Consider the following 20,416-nt stretch of genomic DNA (forward strand, 5'->3'; position numbering starts at 1 on the left):
TGTAACTAATGCAGGGAGACTGTAGGAAGTAAGTGTTCTGCAAGAACACAAATGCATTGGAAGAACGTGCATTTTTTCATATTATTTAAATACAACGAAAAGTAGGAATCATATGGCAGGTAACATTAACCTGTAGTTACTCAAATAGTATTATTATTATATAAAGTTATGATATTAAATGTGGTAAACAGAATTGAGTTTTTGCATCTGAAGTCTCTCACAAAATTGATTGAAACAAATGTTATAGGTAGCAATGGAAGGATATTTTTTGGTAGGACTTCTTTGTAACCTATATATCGGAGGATCTAATTCATATGGCCAGGCCATGGGAACTTGTAAATTGAGAAACAATTACATGCAAACGAGGAGATAAATTGTAAGATGAGGTAATACACCGAGGACAATGTAAATTTAAGGGAGCAAGTATGTAACACCCCTCTGTTGTATGTAACACTTTTTTGCTATCATGTTGGACCTAAGCTAAGGCTATATTGTAACAGAAAAGTTAACTCTAAGGTGTAATAATGAAACTAAATACTTTATTATTAAATAAATAAAGATAATTAAATCGCTTGGAAAACATGACACCAAGAGATGAGATTCTTGCCAAATAAAATCCCTTTGGTGAATGGGAATGGATAATTCTTTCATGATAAGACTTCTAGATAAAATTATAAATAAAATTAATGGAATGGGAGATAAATATCCATTAAGTTTTTTAGTTGGAGAAAGATGCTAAATTTAAGAAAAAAATAAAAGCCTTACAGTAGATAAAGGCAAGCTTTTATGGGAAAATCTTCATGGGAGATAAAGGCAAGAAAGAAAAATATAAAAGCCTTGCAGGAGAGAAAGGCAAGATTTTATGGAAAAATCCTCGCGGGAAAGAAAGGCAAGCTTTTCTGGGAAAAGTCTAGGCAAGTAGATAAATAGATTCCCAAAAAGCAAGATGTCGCTAAAGGAAACAATATCATAAAAGATGGCATTAAATACCCATCGAAGAGATCAACAAGAGGCAGATGATCCATGGCAAGAACTCTTGGCTTGGGGGTGAACTGGAGGAATTCAGTTGTAGGTTGGGCGGCAGCACTTGATTTTCCATGTGACATTCTTTTAGTTACTCTGGTTCGATTCAATTGAATGGGATGTTATGTATGTTAGCTCCTTACTCTTTATGTTGTTGAATATCTAAGCATATGGGTATAATTTCATGTGTTATCCTTGTTTATAAGATGATTAAATACTTATGTATGTGATAACTACTGAAGACAAATTTAATCAAAGTAAAATGATAGTGATTGGAGCATAGTAGGTGGTTGCTAATATTGGGTCAAGGAGGCATGTGATATACTACTATTTCATTCCATTGCTAGTATTCCACCACCAACAGAGAGGTTATTCAATTTTGTTCTTCCGACCACAAAAAAGCATCGTGAGGACAAGAAATTATCCTAAGAAAAACACAGGCCATGTTCTTCCTGGCACGGGAACTCATATTGTGACAAAGACATGAAATAATCATCTTACAACATGTAGAAAAGACATGTATGTTACAATGTTTTTCTATTTGTTTGGATGTATTTTTTTATTTTTCTATTAACAAGCTTGGAATATCAAAAAACTTATCAACAAGCTTGACACCATTTCAAATGTTACAATGTTTTTCTATTTGTTTGAATGCTTTTTTATTTTTCTATTAACAAGCTTGGAATATCAACCAGCTTGGCACCATCCCAACTTGAAAGTAGCTATATTAATTATATTAATTGAATAAGTATGTAGTTACTAGTTTACTAACCTGCAAGTATTGCAATTCCAACATCCACGGAACGATGCGAGCGCACTTTCATCTGAAGTGCCCATTTGACCAAGAAACTTTTGTTCTTCACTTTTCTCTAAAATCTCAAATGGCAGCATGACCATGAATGGACGAATAACCCACATAAAAGGCTACTTAAGCCAGTAAAGCCGATGCTAACTCTAAGAGTTCCTAATCAGTTATAATAGCCATGCTTCCGAAGAAAATATAAATAACTGAATTGGGCTCTTGGCAGAGATAATTTTTTTATCATTTCTAGATTATGCCTGTAAAACAAAAGGGCCTATTATATACAAGGTCGGAATTCTTTCTTGGAGTGCATCAGGTATAGGAAGATCAATCTCAACAAACGTATTAAGTAATATTAAATCAACTTCCAGAGCAGCTTTCCCTTCACCTATAATAAACTCCAAGATGTCCTTGTGTCTCGATTCAGTGGGTAAATCTTTGACTTGAAATGGGCCATTCCAGGAACATAGGTGATTAGTTGTTCCATGAATCCATGTGTTAAACACTTCACATCATCTGCAACATTCAATAACATAAGCAAGCAAGTTGTCTTTGCCATGACGAATGCATAGAGAATTCGTACAATAAATCAGTGGGAGATGAAGTTACTATACCTTTGTCAGGAATATGAATTAAGCGGACCAGAATAGGGGCGAAGAAATAAGCACAGAAGCTGGAAGAACTGTCTTTCTAGAAGGATACTCTCGGAATCCCCAGCTTCCTCACATTTTTCTGTGGAAACGAGACAATCCAGTTTGAGATAATACATATAACTGGAGGAACATTCTTTTATCAATGTTTCAACTTGTCAATCAGCTTGTTAAAATGTGGAGGGACATTATCTGTGAAGGACCAACATAGCTCAGCTAGTTTGGAGGTCTGGCCATACTCAGGAGGTAGGCCATCCGAAAGAGGTTTAAATTTGAAGTCCGACAGGCAATGGTTGGCTTTCGTGGACATGCAAGTGTAATCCATGTATGGTGGTGGGTTCTATTTGCTTTGTGGGTGTGCACATGTAATGTGGTCATTGTCATATTGGCACATTCGAACAACAATAAAGATAAAGTATGCTTTAGTGGCCCAAATAGCATGGTAAAAATACAAATATACGTTGATAGATTGTGTTGATGGTCTTTATTTTTTTAATGTGCTATAATATTTAAATAATCTTGTTTTGGAATTTAAATTATGTTAATGGTTTTTAACTTTTTTAATGTGATGTTATATTTAAATAAAGTTGTTTTGTAGTGGACCAATCCTCACTATTCATGTAAAACATTACCGAGTAATTTTGTATAAGAAATGTTAGTGAATATTTAATATATATATATATATATATATATATATATATATATATATATATATAATTTAAAAATCTGTGGACAAACTGACCATTACAAACGTCCATCGTGATTCTCGTACAAAACTGTAATTGTTAGTGACATCAAAATATATTAAATTAATCTAAAGACAATACAATAAAAAGAGATTTATGATAAACATTAAAATAGTAATATAAACGAGAAGTTGCATAATTACTTATCATAGTGATTAAAATCCATGATAATAGAAAGAGATTTATGATGAACATTATAATAGTAATATAAATGTGAAGTTGCATAATTACTTTAATAAATTTATGATTAATATAAACAACAAGTTGCATAATTACGTTAATTCTGTTATCATAATGATTAAAATCCATAATGCTTTTTTAAACGCTGATTTGGTATAATACCTCACCCTGACTACTCTCCCTCATGGTTGATGTGTGTATTAATGATTTATCTATAATCACTTGAAAATTTGTTGATTTATGATGAACACAATAATAGTACTATAAACTAGCATTTGCACTTTATGTTGCAAAGGAAACGCCATAAGGCATAAAGTGGTGAAGAATAGCATAGAGTGGGGAAGGATAGGGACATGTGAATGGACATTGTTGAAAGCAAGGGTGGATGATAATGAGTTACAATTGCAATAGTTAGTTATGTGTATTCTGAAAATGGATATTTTGTAAATAATAATAGTTTGTGAAGGAATAGCGACATGTGAATGGACATTGTTGAAAGAAAGGGTGGATGATAATGAGTTAGAGTTGAAAGTATTAGTTATGTGTATTTTGAATATGGATATTTTGTAAATAATAGTAGTGTGTGGAAAAATAGCAACATGTGAATGGACGTTGTTGAAAGCTAGGGTGGATGATAATGAGTTATACTTGAAATGATTAGTTATGTGTATTCGAATATGGCTATTTGGTAAATAATAGTAATGTCATGTAGAGGTTATTCATTATCCATGTAGTTGTTTTTGTAAATTATTTTAAAGTTTTTTTTTTTTTTTTGTCTTCCGAGATGTAATTTTTCCATATGCTACCTATTTATGGTGTTATTAGAAAATAATTTTATATTGTAATGGAAGAGGTGAAAGAAACGATACGACATTGTGAAAAATATCATGGTCATCGTTCCATATTTGAAAATGCATGAAAAATTGTTGGAGCCATCATGATAATAATAAAAATTCCAGCATGCTTTTGAAAAAATTTAGCTAAATTTTTTGAAAAAGTGGATTATAGTTGTCAAGTTTTAGAATTTTGAGTGCCTTAATTTTGCACAGAAAATGATAGAAATTACAGCGTAATTTTGAAAAAATCCAGCTAATTTTTTTGAAAATGTCAATTCAATACTCTCAACTCAGTCAACTGAGTCAACAGTCGAATAGTCACTGGTAAATGTTTCAATTCACTGCAATTCTCGAGCCTCAATTCCTTTAAGATCTTCAAGTGACCAAGTGTGGTAGACTGTCCAGCGAAGGGCGCCCTATTTCCAGAATTTCTAAATCGCCCAAGTCTCCAATTTCATTTGGAAATTCTTTTATGTTTGTACCCCTAAGATCTAATTTTTTTAGGTACTTTTGATATGCTATTTGCGAAGGTAATATTTCAATGTTCTTACAATAGGAAACATCTAAACATTCAAGTGTGCTGATGTTTCCCAATGTTTCGCTAGAGATGGTTAAATTATAGCACCAACTCAAATCAAGATATTTAAGACGAATTAAATTACCAAAACAACATGGAAGCATCTGCAACTGTAGGGAGTGAGACAGACCTATGTATTTTAGGTTTATTAAATTACCGAAAGACTTTGGAAGCACCTGCAAATGAGAAGAGTGAGACAGATCGATGTAATCCAAGTTTATTAAGTACCCAAAGGAATCTGGCAGTGACTTTAGATTTGGGCAACTTGTTAACTCCAATCGTTTCAATGACACCAAATGACAAAATTCATCCAGCAAAGTTTTAAGATTAATCTTATGGAGGACAATCAGTTCGAGGTGCTTAAGGTGCCATATTGATTTTGGTAACTTTGAAAGGGGAGAATAAATAACTAACTGTTGCAACAGCAAAGGTGCCTGCAAAATGTTCCAAGGTTTTAATCGTAAGAAAGAATTCGACGATTAGCTTCTGAAAAACCATTTAAATTCATTGCAGATCCTACTATGCAAAATCAATAACGAATAAACACATACTTTAAATCGCCAAAATTTTATTTCCCTGATATCCGGATTGCCATAATGATTTCAATTTCTTCCCCTGCACTTCTAAAACCATAAGGTTCTTCATAGGTATCCAAGAAGGCAGAGAAAGCTAGGGGCATTCATTCCAGCGCAGCCATATAAGGTTTGGTAATCACGAGATAGTCAAACCCTAGAAGTGGATAGGGCTAGCTAGAGGCATGCAAGCAAAAGAGTTCCTGGGGCTGTTGTGCATCAAGGCCTATTAATTTATAAATTGATGTGTTTTGAACTCCTAAATCTATGAGAACATTTTTGTCTCTAGATGTAATCAAAATTAAGCTATCTTTCCTAAGGACACTTTGAACCGACAAAAATGCATCCAGCTGATTTTCCTGATCTATGTCATCAAAAACTGTGAAAGCATTAGAACATGAGAGATTTCTTTTAAGAATCTATATGCCTTCATAGATGCTATCTATATGAATATCAAAGTGAGTCAAGTTGTTGAGAAGTTCACTCTGCAAATTATGTAATGAACCTTTATTTGCATGTTCCCTGATATCACATAAAAAGTAAGATTTACTGTAATCTGACCTCTTCCTGTTGAAGAGTTATTTCACCAGGGTTGTCTTCCAACCTCGCCCAACCCAACAATCCCCATGACCTGAACCTTTCCACTCTCTTGCTGCTACTGCAACAGGACTCTATTTTCAAAATCCTTCACCTTTTCCTCCAAAGCAGTTCAATATTTGGCAACATTGAATATTGGTTTTTTCACCTGTTTCAACACGCATTCAACCACTTGATCTATCAACTCCCCTTCGTCTCTGGTTATTCACAAGAAAATAAATACAGCTAATGAGAAACATTAACCTATGTATATCTAGATTCTAAATTATTCAATGTTTGCAACCGGCAATTCAATACTCTCAACTCAGTCAACTGAGTCAACAGTCGAATAGTCACTAGCAAATGTTTCAATTCACTGCAATTCTCGAGCCTCAATTCCTTAAATATCTTCAAGTGACCAAGTGAAAGCGATAGACTGTCCAGCGAAGGGCTCCCTATTTCCAGAACTTCTAAATCGCCCAAGTCTCCAATTTCATTTCGAAATGCTTTTACGTTTGTACCCCTAAGATCTAATTTTTTTAGGTACTTTTGATATGCTATTTGCGGAGGTAATATTTCAATGTTCTTACAATAGGAAACATCTAAACATTCAAGTGTGCTGATGTTTCCCAGTGTTTCACTAGAGATGGTTAAATTATAGCACCAACTCAAATCAAGATATTTAAAACGAATTAAATTACCAAAAGAACCTGGAAGCATCTGCAACTGTAGGGAGTGAGACAGACCTATGTATTTCAGGTTTATTAAATTACCGAAAGACTTTGGAAGCACCTGCAAATGAGAAGTGTGAGACAGATTGATGTAATCCAAGTTTATTAAGTGCCCAAAGGAATCTGGCAGTGACTTTAGATTTGGGCAACTTGTTAACTCCAATCGTTTCAACGACACCAAATGACAAAATTCATCCAGCAAAGTTTTAAGATTAATCTTATGGAGGACAATCAGTTCGAGGTGCTTAAGGTGCCCTATTGATTTTGGTAACTTTGAAAGGGGAGAATAAATAACTAACTGTCGCAACAGCAAAGGTGCCTGCAAAATGTTCCAGGGTTTTAATCGTAAGAAAGAATTCGACGATTAGCTTCTGCAAAACCATTTAAATTCGTTGCAGATCCTACTGTGTGAAATCAATAACGAATAAACACATACTTTAAATCGCCAAAATTTTATTTACCTAATATCCGGATTGCCACAATGATTTCAATTTCTTCCCTTACACTTCTAAAACCCTAAGGTTCTTCACAGGTATCCAAGAAGGCAGAAAAAACCAGGGTCATTTATTCCAGCGAAGCCATATAAGGTTTGGTAATCGCGAGATAGTCAAACCCTGGAAGTGGATAGGGCTAGCTAAAGGCATGCAAGCAAAAGAGTTCCTGGGACTGTTGTGCATCAAGGCCTGTTAATTTATAAATTGATGTGTTTTGAACTCTTGAATCTGTGAGAACAGTTTTGTCTCTAGATGTAATCAAAATTAAGCTATCTTCCCTGAGTACACTTTGAACTAACAAAAATGCATCCAGCTGATTTTCCTGATCTATGTCATCAAAAACTGTGAAAGCATTAGAACATGAGAGATTTCTTTTAAGAATCTATATGCCTTCATAGATGTTGTCTATATGAATATCAAAGTGAGTCAAGCCATTGAGAAGTTCACTCTCCAAGTGATGTAATGAACCTTTATTTGCATTTTTCCTAATATCACATAAAAAATAAGATTTACTGTAATCTGACCTCTTCTTGTTGAAGAGTTCTTTCGCCAAGGTTGTCTTTCCAACCCCGCCCAACCCAACAATCCCCAAGACCTGAACCTTTCTACTCTCCTGCTACTACTGCAACAGGAATCTATTTTCAAAATCCTTCACCTTTTCCTCCAAAGTAGTTCAATATTTGGCAACATTGAATATCAATTTTTTCACCTGTTTCAACACGCATTCAACCACTTGATCTAGCAACTCCCCTTCGTCTCTGGTTATTCACAAGAAAATAAATACATCTAGTGAGAAAATTTAACCTATGTATATCTAATCAGCGTAAAGTATTACAACACTGAGAGGGGAGGGTTGAGATCTCACCCATTATATGCGTCCAGATTGAAACCCCTTATTTCTGCAACACGAGAAAGGGCATCTCTCCAGGTTTGAATGCTGGTGGAATTGTATCGTGGTTTCCCTTCACCCGTTTGCGTGATTTCTAAGTTGCATAGATCTTGAGCATACACTCCATCTTTTCCCTGCGACAAACAAAGATCATCTGGTTTTACACCGTAAAACACCAGAATAATAGGAGCCTTCGACTCCAACATCAGGAAGAGCTCATTCAAACACGAAGTCGATGCTGCATATGTACGAGAGAAAATAGCCACATGGACTGAGGCGGTTCTAATGGCAGCTTCTATTTCCGAAGAAAAATTTCCCCCCTCATACAATTCTGGCCGGTCCAAAAAGACTCGGATTCCGTGTAAACGAAGGCGATGGTAGAGATGTCTAGCCAAGGTTTTCTTAACATCCGGCCCTCTGTGATTGATAAATACATCACAATAGAAGTTGTGATTGCTGTGGGAATTACATGAGGTGGAGGCTGTCGTTGCAGCCGCGGAGGACGAGGCGTCAATCGCTGAAACTGCAGGACGAAGATTGTGAGAACGAGGAGGCGAACTTTCAATTTCTATCTCGATTTCAGTTTCAAGAGGATTTTGGGGGCATGAGGATACAGGGAATGCCATTGCCAATGCCGATTCGACTATACAAACAGAAATTGGAGCCCGTAAACTGTAATAGCCATTAACTCCACGAACTCTCCTGGAAGCTCGGCGCACAGATGTCAAGTGGAGAGTGAACTATCAGCCTAATTAACGAATAACTAATATGACTAGAAATTGTCCCAAAAGGTACAAAGAGAGGCTGATAGATTGATTGAGAAAATCAAATCATTAAACTCTTGAAGAAACTCCATTTCTAATTTTTCATTTTTCAATTCTGGTAGTGACATGTAGCATATTTCCTTTAGGTTGGCATCTCCTCACATATGACCTTAAGAGGGGATTGAGAGAGTCTGAAGTTCAATAATTGTTTTTGTGGAATTCTGAATTAGGCTCTTAAATATATTAAAGCAATTTTTATAAACCACTGCCATTGTACATAATTGAATTAAATGTAAACTTTATGAACCACATACATGTTATTAGTAAGTAATCTTAAAAGTAACATGTTAGGAGTGATATGGTTCATAAAATGACTTAATGTAATGTAATAACAAATTATTAATGTTTAAAATATTGGTGGATCCATATCCAATTTTAAATCTGACATCTGGTAACTTATACACATACACACATCAACTGGATTTAGCTCACGTGGTTGGCATAAATGTTGTTAACTTGTTATCGCCCCCAAACAGGTTCAATCCCTACATGTGATGTATTGAGTTCATAATGAGTATTTCTTGTAATGGCTTTGAGCCTTGATGTCTGAGCACTCCCCCAAGGATTAAGGCACATTGTTATTCAATTGTCTTGTGAGCACGAGTTGGCGACACAAGGCAGTGGAGAACACAGATTTGTGTTTGTGTGTGTGAACTTGTGAGAGGTTCAGCATACAAAGAGAGGCTTGTGCGCAGATTTATAGGAGAATTTCCTTGGGACTTGCGCAAGGAAATAGGGAAGTAGGGATCAAAGTCTTGCAAGGAGTGCTTCAACTTAGTACAAGAATAGAAAACCAAATTGGTTCCTATTGAAACAAGATTGTTTTTGTAAGATATCTATTGCTCATTCTTCTATCAATAAAATTCTCAATCAAGCAGAGGGTTTTCCCAGTTGGGTTCCCTAGAAAAACAAGTGTTTTTAACAATGTAAACTTTGAAACGGGAACTGATACTGTTACCCGTTTCGTAGAGATAGCAAAAAAGTGACCTGATTTTGAAAAGGGGTGATGCAGAACAAACATGTTTTTCTTAGAGCATAGTTTTTGGCACTTTAATTTTTTTATGTACATTATGTTTTAGAATCATAGTGATTTTCATGCTGATTTAAAAAAGTGAGTATTCTGCATCATTCCCTTTTTTTAAAAGACCTGTTTTTTGGCTTTAAATTTTCTAATGTATAAAATGTAAATAATTATTTTGTAAATTTGATCATTGTTGAAGTGGTCGTTTTCTTCACATTTTCTTGTTTTTTATTTTAATTTTAACTTTTTTTTTAGTGAGGTTTTTATTGTTTTGCATTTTTAAATTAGGAGGTCGATATTTAGAATTTTCGATATTCTACATATTTATACATCCTTAATTAATTTTTCAATCCACATGAAATAATTGTTTCTAAAAAACAATATTTTTTAACAATGGACATAAAAATAACCATTTTTAACATAAATATAACTAAAAAACTACACGTTTTGATAATTTTTTGCTAGAATTGACATGTCAAAATCGCAATTTTTATATGATAATTTTAACTAAAAATGGTTAAATAATAGCTTTTTTTATGAATTTCATGTCAAAAAAATAATAATAATCACTTTTTTTTTCAAAAAATAATGATTAACTTAAAAATCAATGCGAAAATCACATATTACAGATATTGAACGTATAACAACCCTAATTGAGTGTTTATTTTTCTCATAAAATGTCAAAGTCAAAACATTGCAAAGCTTGATTTACAAGCATAACTTAAATTTAATCAACAATGTCACGTAATCCAAACTCTTCGTCCTCTAGAGTTTCATCATTGCCTTCTTCCACAATATTTTCTGTTTCCTTTTGCTCATTTTCCTCTTCTAATGGGTCTTTGATGTCTGCGAATCTCGCACACAACCCCCGGCGCCCCAACCCTCTCAACCACCCCCTCCACCGGCCCGGGCGCCCTCACCCGCCCCCCCAACCGACACCCCACCCTACCCCGTCGCCCTCACCCACCCTCACCCGCCCCCCACCCCGGCCCGGGCACCCTGCCAACCCCACCCGCCCGGGAGCCCACACAAACCCCCGCGCCTCAACCCTCTCAACCACCCCCGGCTCGGGAGCCCTCACCCGCCCCACCAACCGCCCCCCCACCCAGCCCCGGCACCCTCACCCGCCCCCCAGCCCGGGCGCCCTCACCCACCCTCACCCGCTCCCCCACCCGGCCCGGGCGCCCTCACCCGCCCAACCCGCGCGCCCTCACTCGCCCCCTGCCCGGCTCCCTCACCCACCCGCCCTCACCTGGCGCCCTGCCAGGCAGGGGCGCGGGCTACCCGGGTGGCGCGGCCGAGGCAGGCGCCACCCGGGCGGCCCGCGCCCCCGCCCGACAGGCGGCAGGGCGATTACCAGAATCGCCCTGCCGCTTGCCGGGCCGGGGCGGGGGCCGCCCGGGTGGTGCGGACGAGGCAGGGTGGGTGAGGGCGCCCCGGGGGGGGGGAGGGCGGGTCAGGGCGCCCGGGCAGGGGGGCGGGCGGGTCAGGGCGCCGAGCGGGTGAGGTGGGTGAGGCCGCCGGGCGAGCGGGCAGCCGGGTGAGGGGGCCGGGGCGGGCGGGAGGGGGCGCCCGGGCGGGTGAAGCGGGTGAGGGCGTCGGGCGGGCGGGCGAGGGCGCCTAGGCGGGTGAGGGCGCGAGGCGGGCGGTTGAGGGCACCGAGCGGGCGGGCGAGCGAGGGCGGGCGGGCAGGTGAGGCGGGTGAGGGTGCCGGGCGGGCGGGCGGGCGAGGGCGCCCGGGTGGGTGAGGCGGGTGAGGGTGTCGGGCGTGCAAGGGCGCCGGACGGGCGGGCGAACGAGGGCGCCTGGGGGGGCAAGGCGGGTGAGGGCGCCGGGCGGGCGAGCGGGTGAGGGCCGCAATCGCCCTGCCGCCTGCCGGGGGGGGTGTGGCCGAGGCAGGGTGGGTGAGGGTGGCCGGGGGAGCCGGCGAGTCAGGGCGCCCGTGCGGGGGGGCGGGCGGGTCAGGGCACCTGGCGGGCAAGCGGGTGAGGGCGCCGGGCGGGCGTGTGAGGCTGGTGAGGGTGCCGGGCTGGCGGGTGTGGCGAGTAACGGCGCCGGGCGGGCAGGCGAGGGCGGGCGGGCGAGGGTGGGTGAGAGCGGGCGGGCGAGGGCGCCGGGCAGGCGAGGGCGGGCGGGCGAGGCGGGCGGGCGAGGGCGCCGGGCGGGCGAGGGCGGGTGAGGCGAGTGAGGGTGCCGGGCGGGCGGGCGGGCGAGGGCGCACGGGCGGGTGAGGTGGGTGAGGGTGCCGGGCGGGTGGGCGAGGGCGAGGGCGGGCGAGGGCTGGGCGGTCGAGGGCGGGTGAGGTGGGTGAGGGCGCCGGGCGGGCGGGCGAGCGAGGGCGCCCGGGCGGGTGAGGCGGGTGAGGTGGGTGAGGGTGCCGGGCGGGCGGGTGAGGCGGGTGAGGGCGCCGGGCGGGCGAGCGGGTGAGGGCGCCCAGGCGATTCCCGAATCGCCCGGGCGCCCTCACCCGCCCGCCCGCCCGTGCCCTCGTCCGCCCGGCGCCCTCACCCGCCTCACCCGGCCGGGCGGGCGGGCGGGTGAGGGCGCGGGCGGGCGAGGGCGCCAGGTGGGCACGCGGGTGAGGGCGCCCGGGCGATTCCGGGAATCGCCCGGGCGCCCTCAACCGCCCGCCCGCCCGGTGCCCTCGCCCGCCCGGCGCCCTCACCCGCCTCACCCGCCGGGCGGGTGAGGCGGGTGAGGGCGCCGAGCTGGCGAGGGCACGGGCGGGCGGGCGGGTGAGGGCGCCCGGGCGATTCCCGGAATCGCCCGGGCACCCTCACCCGCCCGCCCGCCCGGCGCCCTCACCCGCCTCACCGCTCGGCGTGCGGGCAGTTGAGGGCGCCGGGCGGGCGAGGGCTCCGGGCGGGCGGGCGGGTGAGGGCGCCCGGGCGATTCCGGGAATCGCCCGGGCGCCCTCACCCGCCCGCCCGCCCGGAGCCCTCGTCCGCCCGGCGCCCTCACCCGCCTCACCCGCCCGCTCGCACGGCTCCCTCGCCCGCCCGGCGCCCTCAACCGCCTCACCCGCCGAGCGGGCGAGGGCACGGGCGGGTGAGGTGGGTGAGGGCGCCGGGCGGGAGAGGGCACAGGCGGGCGGGCAGGTGAAGGCGCCCGGCGATTCCGGGAATCGCCCGGCGCCCTCACTCGCCCGGCGCCATCGCCCGCCGGCGCCCTCACCCGCCCGTTCGCCGGGCGGGTGAGGCGGGTGAGGGCGCCGGGCGGACAAGGGCATGGGCGGGCGGGCGGGTGAGGGCGCCTGGGCGGCAGGGCGATTCCGGGAATCACCCGAGCGCCCTCACCCGCCCGCCCGGCCGCCCGCCTGTGAGGGCACCTGGCGGGCGGGCGAGGGGCGAGTTCACCCGCCCGCCCGCCCGTGCCCTCGTCTGCTCGGCGCCCTCTCCCGCCTCACCCGCCCGGCGGGCGAGCGGGTGAGGGCGCCAGGCGGGCGGGCGGGTGAGGGCGCCTGGGCGATTCCCGGAATCGGAATCGCCCGGGCACCCTCACGCGCCCGCCTGCCCGACGCCCTCGCACGCCCGGCACCTCACCCGCCTCACCCGACGGGCGGGTGAGGCGGGTGAGGGCGCCGGGCGAGCGAGGGCGCGGGCGGGCGGGCGGGTGAGGGCGCCCGGGCGATTCCGGGAATCGCCCGGGCGGCAGGCCAATTCCGGGAATTGCCTGGGCGGTAGGGCGATTCCGGGAATTGCCTGGGCGGCAAGGCGATTCCGGGAATCGCCCGGGTACCCTCACCCGCCGCCCGCCCGGCGGGTGAGGGCGGGTGAGGTGGGTGAGGGTGCCGGGCGAGCGGGCGATGGCGCCCGGGCGGGTGAGGCGGGTGAGGGCGCCGGGCTGGCGAGGGCGCCGTGCGGGCGGGCGGGTGAGGGCGCCGGGCGGGCGGAGGGTGAGGGCGCCCGGGCGATTCCCGGAATCGCCCTCACCCGCCCGACCACCCTCACCCGCACGCCCACCCCTGCCCTCGCCCGCCTCACCAGCCCGGCGGGCGGGCGGGTGAGGGCGCCCGGCGGGCGAGGGCGCCGGGCGGGCGAGCGGGTGAGGGCGCCCGGGCGATTCCCGGAATCGCCCTCACCCGCCCGGGCGCCCTCACCCGCCAGCCCGCCCGTGCCCTCGCCCGCCCGGCGCCCTCACTCGCCCGGGCGCCTTCGCCCGCCCGCCCTCCCGACGCCCTCGCCCGCCCGCCCGACACCCTCACCCGGCTCACCCACCTGGGCGCCCTTGCCCGCCGGCGCAGGGCGATTCCGGGAATCGCCCGGGCGCCCTCACCCGCTCGCCCGGTCGCGCCCTCGCCCGCCCGGCGCGCTCACCCGCCTCACCCCCCCGGGCGCGCTCGCCCGCCCGCCCGCCCGACGCCCTCGCCCGCCCGCCCGGCTCCCTCACCCGCCTCACCCGCCTGGGCGCCCTTGCCCGCCCGACGCCCTCACCCGCCCGGGCGCCCTATCCCGCTCGCCCGCCCGGCGCCCTCACCCGCCCGGGCGCCCTCTCCCGCTCGCCCGCCCGGCGCCCTCTCCCGCCCTAGCGCGCTCGCCCGCCCACCCGCCCGGCGCCCTCGCCCACCTGCCCAAGCGCCCTCACCCGCTCGCCCGGGCGATTCCCGGAATCGCCCTGCTGCCTGCCGGGAGGGGCCGCGGGCCGCCCTGGTGGCGCGACCGAGGCAGGCGCCACCCGGGCGGCCCGCGCCCGACAGGCGGCAAGGCGATTCCGGAATCGCCCTGCCGCCTGCCTGGCGGTGGCGCAGGCCGCCTGGGTCGCGCCGCTGCGCAGCGGAGCCAGGCGTCACCCGGGCAGCCCGCGCCCCCGCCCGGCAGGCGGCAGGGCGATTCCCGGAATCGCCCTGCCGCCTGCCGAGCGGCTCGCTCCGCCCCCCGGCAAGCGACAGGGCAATTCCGGGAATCGCCCTGCCGCCTGCCAGGCGGGGGCGCGGCTGAGGCAGGGTGGGTCAGGGCGCCCAGGCTGGTCCGCGGGTGCCAGGCGGGTGAGGGCACGCGGAGGGGGGCGGGCGGGTGAGGGCGCCAAGCGGGTGGGGGCGCCCGGGCCCGGCGGGTGAGGGCACTCGGGCCGGTGAGGGCGCCCGGGTGGGGGGGCAGGTGAGGGTGCCGAGCGAGGGGGCAGGTGAGGGTACCCGGGCCTGGCGGGCGGGTGGGTGAGGGTGCCCGGGCTAGGCGGGCAGGCGGGTGAAGGTGGGTGAGGGCGCCCGGGCCCAGTGGTGGGTGAGGGCGCCGGGGCCGGGTGGGGGGGCAGTTGTGGGCGCTCGGGCTGGTGGGAGGGGGGGTTGAGAGGGTTGTGGCGCAGGCGGTTGTGTGGGCGCCCGTGCGGGGGGTGTTGGCAGGGTCCCCGGGCCGGGTGGGTTGGCGGGTGAGGGTGGGTGAGGGCACCAGGGCCGGGGGGCGGGTGAGGGCGTCGGGGCTGGGTGGGGGGTCGGTTCCGGGGGCTGGTGAGGGCGCCCGGGCCAGGGGAGGGGGGCGTTGAGAGGGTTTGGGCACGGGGGGTTGTGTGGGTGCCCGGCGGGGAGGGTTGCAAGGCGCCCCAGCCGACGGGGGGGGGTTTGGGAGGGTTGGGGGGGCGGGGGTTGAGAGGGCGCCCGGGTCGGGCAGGGGGAAGGGTGAGGGCGCTCGGGCAGGCGTTGGGTTGGGTTGGTAGGGATTAAAGGGGCCAGGGGTGTGGGTTGTGGGTGAAGGTAGTAAGGGTGTCGAGAGGGGGGTTAGAGGTATGGGACGAGTCGCGCTGTGGCGGCCACCCTAGCATGTTATGGTTGAAAACATGTTAAATTTATACTTAGGAAAGAAAAATGATATTTTACCAAAAACATTAATGTGTTTTTTTTCCTCATAAACAACTTTGTTTGACACATAAAAATTTGGTTTTATTAGCATTTTTTAAAAATGTTGAAAATTGACCCTAAAAGAAAAAATCATCATTCCAGTATCATCACTTTCATTTTGAAGCTATATTTTGCACGAAAATTTCATAGTAAAGTTCGTAGTTACTGCCATTTTTAAAACATGTTCAAAATTAACGCCTAAAAAATAAAAACATCGTCTAGTATACACACTTTTTGTTTTTAGCACTGTTTTTGATGTTTTTTTGGGGTTTTTTGGCCAAAGTTCCCGTTTTGAGTTTATAGTTCCCGTTTCAAAGTTTACATTGTTTTTTATATTCTGCATCTCGAGTTACAAGTTAGGTTCATATTTGTTCATTCAAGCAGATCAGAATTTTCGTGGAATTTCTACACATATGACAGTGACTTTTCTCTCATTTTATTTTATTAACCTTATACAAGTGACGTGACACACATTCAATGTCCTCTGCACCCCTGGTTGTAGAGTGCACCTCACTTCTCTCAAGCCAAATGGCAAAAATAAAATATCCCAAACCAATAAGGAAACACATTTTCACAAAAGCAATCCACTTAATTGATGAGATGAATGGATTCATATCTAGGTGTAACAATCTAAATTTATGTCAACTATCTCAAATAGCTAGTTGCAGAACCTACAATTGTTTGGGCAGAAGATTCTTCAAATGAAGAAGAGCTCCATTTAAATAAGAATGGAACATGTTCCTACAAAATGTTTCACTACAGAGAAGTTGAGCATGATTTACCATGCGATGTACAAGGAGAGATGTTTTGATCCGAAGACCCACCCCCAAACGTCACCCCACAACACCCGATACTCTTTCTTCCTAAACATTGAATAGTTTTACTCTGGGAGCGATATGCATTTGCAAAAATATAATTTAGAAATCACTGTCAATGGTCAGGGTTTTATAATAATACAGGAAAGGTCAACTCTAAAATTCTAGAAACAACGAAAAATTGACTTTCCAACATATGTCCTACAATATGGAATTCACTAACTGTTATAATTGTTAGACAATAGCTAAGTAGAACAATAGTTACATCTCTAAGGTATCCAGCAAAGACATTTAGTAAAAAGTCTTGACTTCAAGATCTCGAGTTAGCAATTCAAAAAAATTTTAAAACACAAATTTCTTACATATAGGATGGGCATCTTTTCAAAGTCCATTGTCAAAGGTAGAAATAGTGAGTTACCATCAAACCTGTATGCCATATGTTATTATGCAATCCATGACACTACCACATTTATCCTCCTCGTATAGGTTATTTTCAATTCATCCTTGGATATCTTATGTGAATCTTACTTTGCAAAATGCTCTATGCAATGAAATGAATGCACATTTGCTATAACAAATAGGCAAATACAGAAAAAATAAAAAAAAAAAAAAAAAAAAAAAAAAAAAAAAGTAGAAGAAGAGATACAATGCACCAAAATTTATGCCCTTGCCTCATTGGCCACCCAATATCAGTAGAAACAGAGATGAAAGTTTGTTGCATTCGTTAATATCTCTCGCGTGGAACCCTCTGCAATATTTGGTACTCAAATGGAACGTCATATTGGTAAACGTCTTGAAATTCCCTGTGGAGTTATTTCCGCCCCAGCTCATATCCAAAATTTTTCCTTGGGATATCGACCCTTCCTGGGTTACGAAGGTACTAATCAAATAGCTGATCTAGTTTATAACCCCAAGAGTTCACATCGACGGGAAGGTTTGGCACCTCGATGTCGGCTCTTCGCCACCTGGGGCGGTAGTACGTTCCAAGGGTTGGGCTGTTCGCCCATTAAAGCAACATATAAACATAAAATCAAGACTTTGTGAACAATCGAAAGTGTCCAAACTTGCCCTGATTTATGTACTGTATAATTTAGAGAAATAAAATGTGTCCTACCAATAAAATTGTAGAGGAGAGAAAATAAAGCTTTCTCCATACCTTCAAAAGGAAAACAATGAAAATGCACTTTTAGAACCTAGAATAATCTTATACAATGAGAAACAGCTTAGGCTCTTCTTTTTAGTATGCTCTTCTCCCATCGCCTTCGGTTATAATATCTTTAAAAGCTCCACCACTGGGTATCATAGGCAAGACATGCTCCTGGTGTGGCACAATGGCATCCAATAAATATGGCTCGGGGTATCGAGCATTTGTAAAATGGCCTCCCTGACATCTGCTTTCTTTGTTACCTTAGCTGCTAGTATATTGCATGCATCTGCCATCTTCAAAAGATTGAGGAAAATCTCAGATTCAGCAGATGGATCCCCGAGGTAAGTATGTGCTCTGTTTGCTTTGTAAAAGCGATCTTCCCATTGGACCACCATGCCCAAGTGTTGATTGTTCAATATCATCATCTTAACAGGCAGGTTTTCTACCTTGATGGTGGCCAATTCTTGCACATCCATCATAAAACTGACATCTCCATCTATATCAACAACAATAGCCCCTGGATTGGCCACGGAAGCTCCCAAGTGCTGCAGGCAAACCAAATCCCATAGCCCCGAGACCCCCTGATGTCAGCCATAGTCGAGGTCTCTCATATTGGAACCATTGGGCTGCCCACATCTGGTGTTGGCCCACTCTAGTACTGATTATAGCATTACCATCAGTTAATTCACATAGCAGTTGAATGGAAAACTGGGGAGGAATGGCATCCTCAAAATCTTGGAAACTCAAAGGCCATCTTCTTTTATGTTCTCGTAAGTCCCCATTCCACTCGGAAAACTCCAGCCTATCATATCATTCTTGCAATTGTAAATCACGAAAGAAAAAACGTAATATATTTTTCTGTGTAATCCCAAGGTTGTTCTGTAAATCACGAAAGCTACGTCGGATGTTAAATTTAATGAAATTTGTAAATCACGAAAGCTGCGTCGGATATTAAATTTTATATACAATATATGAAAATTTAAAATACATACTTTACTGGGATGTTCATGAAAATGTAAGTTTGTTACATGCACACATTTCCATTGTAGCCCATCCTCAAGTATAACAAAAGAAGATTTGCAGTGCCATTCAATTCTAAAAACATCCATGAAACAAGGAAATTTGCTCCAGATAAGATAATTTTCACATTAAAATCAATAATAATAAGGTTTATGATTATTCTTTATAATCAGCCGAGATATTTAATTCACTTTTTTACAACAGATAGCCTAATTATTAACCTTTCTACTTCTGAAAGCAGTAATAATAAGGTTTATGATTATTCTTCATAATCACCCGAGATATTTAATTAACTTTTTTACAACATACAGCCTAATTATTATCCTTTCTGCTTCTAATCATCACCATTTAGCGAAACAACTCAAATATCAATTTTGCGCTGACTGCCCTGCACTCTTTATAACTGGCCACATTTGTGATGAGGAGTATGAGGGTTATTGCAGTTTAGCTTACAGGTTGAATAATTGGTTAATGTGGTTGCTGCAGTTTAATCAAACCAAAATATGCACCTCCTTCGGCTTTGCTCAGTAGAGAAGCGTGATTTCCTTGTTCAACAACCTTTCCATTCTCAATGACTGCTATACTGTCAGCATTCTGAATTGTGCTCAAACGATGAGCTACAACCATGCTGGTTCTTCCTACCATGACTCCATCCAGTGCTTCTTGAACAACTTTCTCTGAATGACTATCCAAAGCACTCGTTGCCTCGTCCAACAACAAGACACTTGGATTCTTTATAATTACCCTTGCTATTGCTATTCTCTGTTTCTGCCCCCCCAGACAACTGAGTTCCCCTGTTGCCGGTGTAGGTCTCATATCCATCCCTCATGCCACTGAAACATTAACAATGCATGGAATTTAACAAGAAGTCTAGCAAGTTGTTCATATAGGACTTATTTATTTATAACTTAAAAGAAAAAGATAACCTGCATTGAATTCAGTAAGAATATTTATAATAACCACTAATTTTTAGGTTTAAGAAACTTGGTTAATAAAACATGAAGTTTAAGATAGGATTCATGAAGTGTCCCATGGAAATTATGTTTTGTAAGTTCAGAAAAGTTTGTGAAACAACTTAATCATGATGAAAAAAGAAACAACTTCTACATCATGCAGAAATAAAAAACCGTGGTTGGAAAACAAATTTTGCAATGGCTGAAAAACAAATTGAACAGTGGTTAGGGGATTTATTTCAGTGTACTTACGAAATGAAATCGTGGGCATTGGCAGCCTTTGCAGCCTCTACTATCTCAGTTTCTGTTGCATTCTCTTTACCGTAAGCAATGTTCTCTCTGATGCTGCCTGCAAATAGAGTGGGCCCTTGTGAGCTTAACTTGGCAAATGAGAAGAAAACCCAAAACCTAGAGCTTGGAATAACATGCCCAATTTGACATACACTAAGCCCTAATTTAAGTATAAGTCAAAAAAGTGATCATTCATCAAACCTGGGATCTATTCAGCTGAAAATTCCACAAAACAAATGTGGTCAAACAAAATCTACAACTTGATATAACAGAAGCTTGCCCGATTGAAAATAACAAGAGCATTGTACATACACTAAACCTTAATTTAACGACATCATTCAACAGACTGGCCACTTGTCAAATTGTCACCTTACCCAGATCAAAATTTCACTTAAGTAACCTAGAGAGATTTTTCTTAGGCAAAAACTGCAACTTAATA

General features: G+C 45.9%; 1 protein-coding gene and 1 pseudogene across 1 annotated transcript; both read right to left on the reverse strand.

Annotated features, from left to right (window-relative positions):
* Positions 1 to 8,048: 8,048 nt before the first annotated feature.
* On the reverse strand, positions 8,049 to 8,702 carry LOC149149711 (toll/interleukin-1 receptor-like protein). The gene has a single exon (XM_089442566.1). The coding sequence runs from the start codon at positions 8,700 to 8,702 to the stop codon at positions 8,049 to 8,051; it is 654 nt and encodes a 217-aa protein (XP_089298692.1).
* A 9,101-nt stretch (positions 8,703 to 17,803) lies between these two features.
* Positions 17,804 to 19,555, reverse strand: LOC149149712 (acetolactate synthase 1, chloroplastic-like; annotated as a pseudogene).
* Between the last annotated feature and the right edge of the window lie 861 nt (positions 19,556 to 20,416).

The sequence above is a fragment of the Pinus tabuliformis genome, chromosome 9 (assembly GCF_031772625.1).
Source record: "Pinus tabuliformis cultivar Carrire ecotype Pingquan chromosome 9, CPIR1, whole genome shotgun sequence".
Lineage (NCBI taxonomy): Eukaryota > Viridiplantae > Streptophyta > Pinopsida > Pinales > Pinaceae > Pinus > Pinus tabuliformis.

Bases quoted from the DNA above. Each gene is read 5' to 3' on its own strand.
- LOC149149711 (XM_089442566.1), bottom strand. From the start codon at position 8,702: ATGGCATTCCCTGTATCCTCATGCCCCCAAAATCCTCTTGAAACTGAA.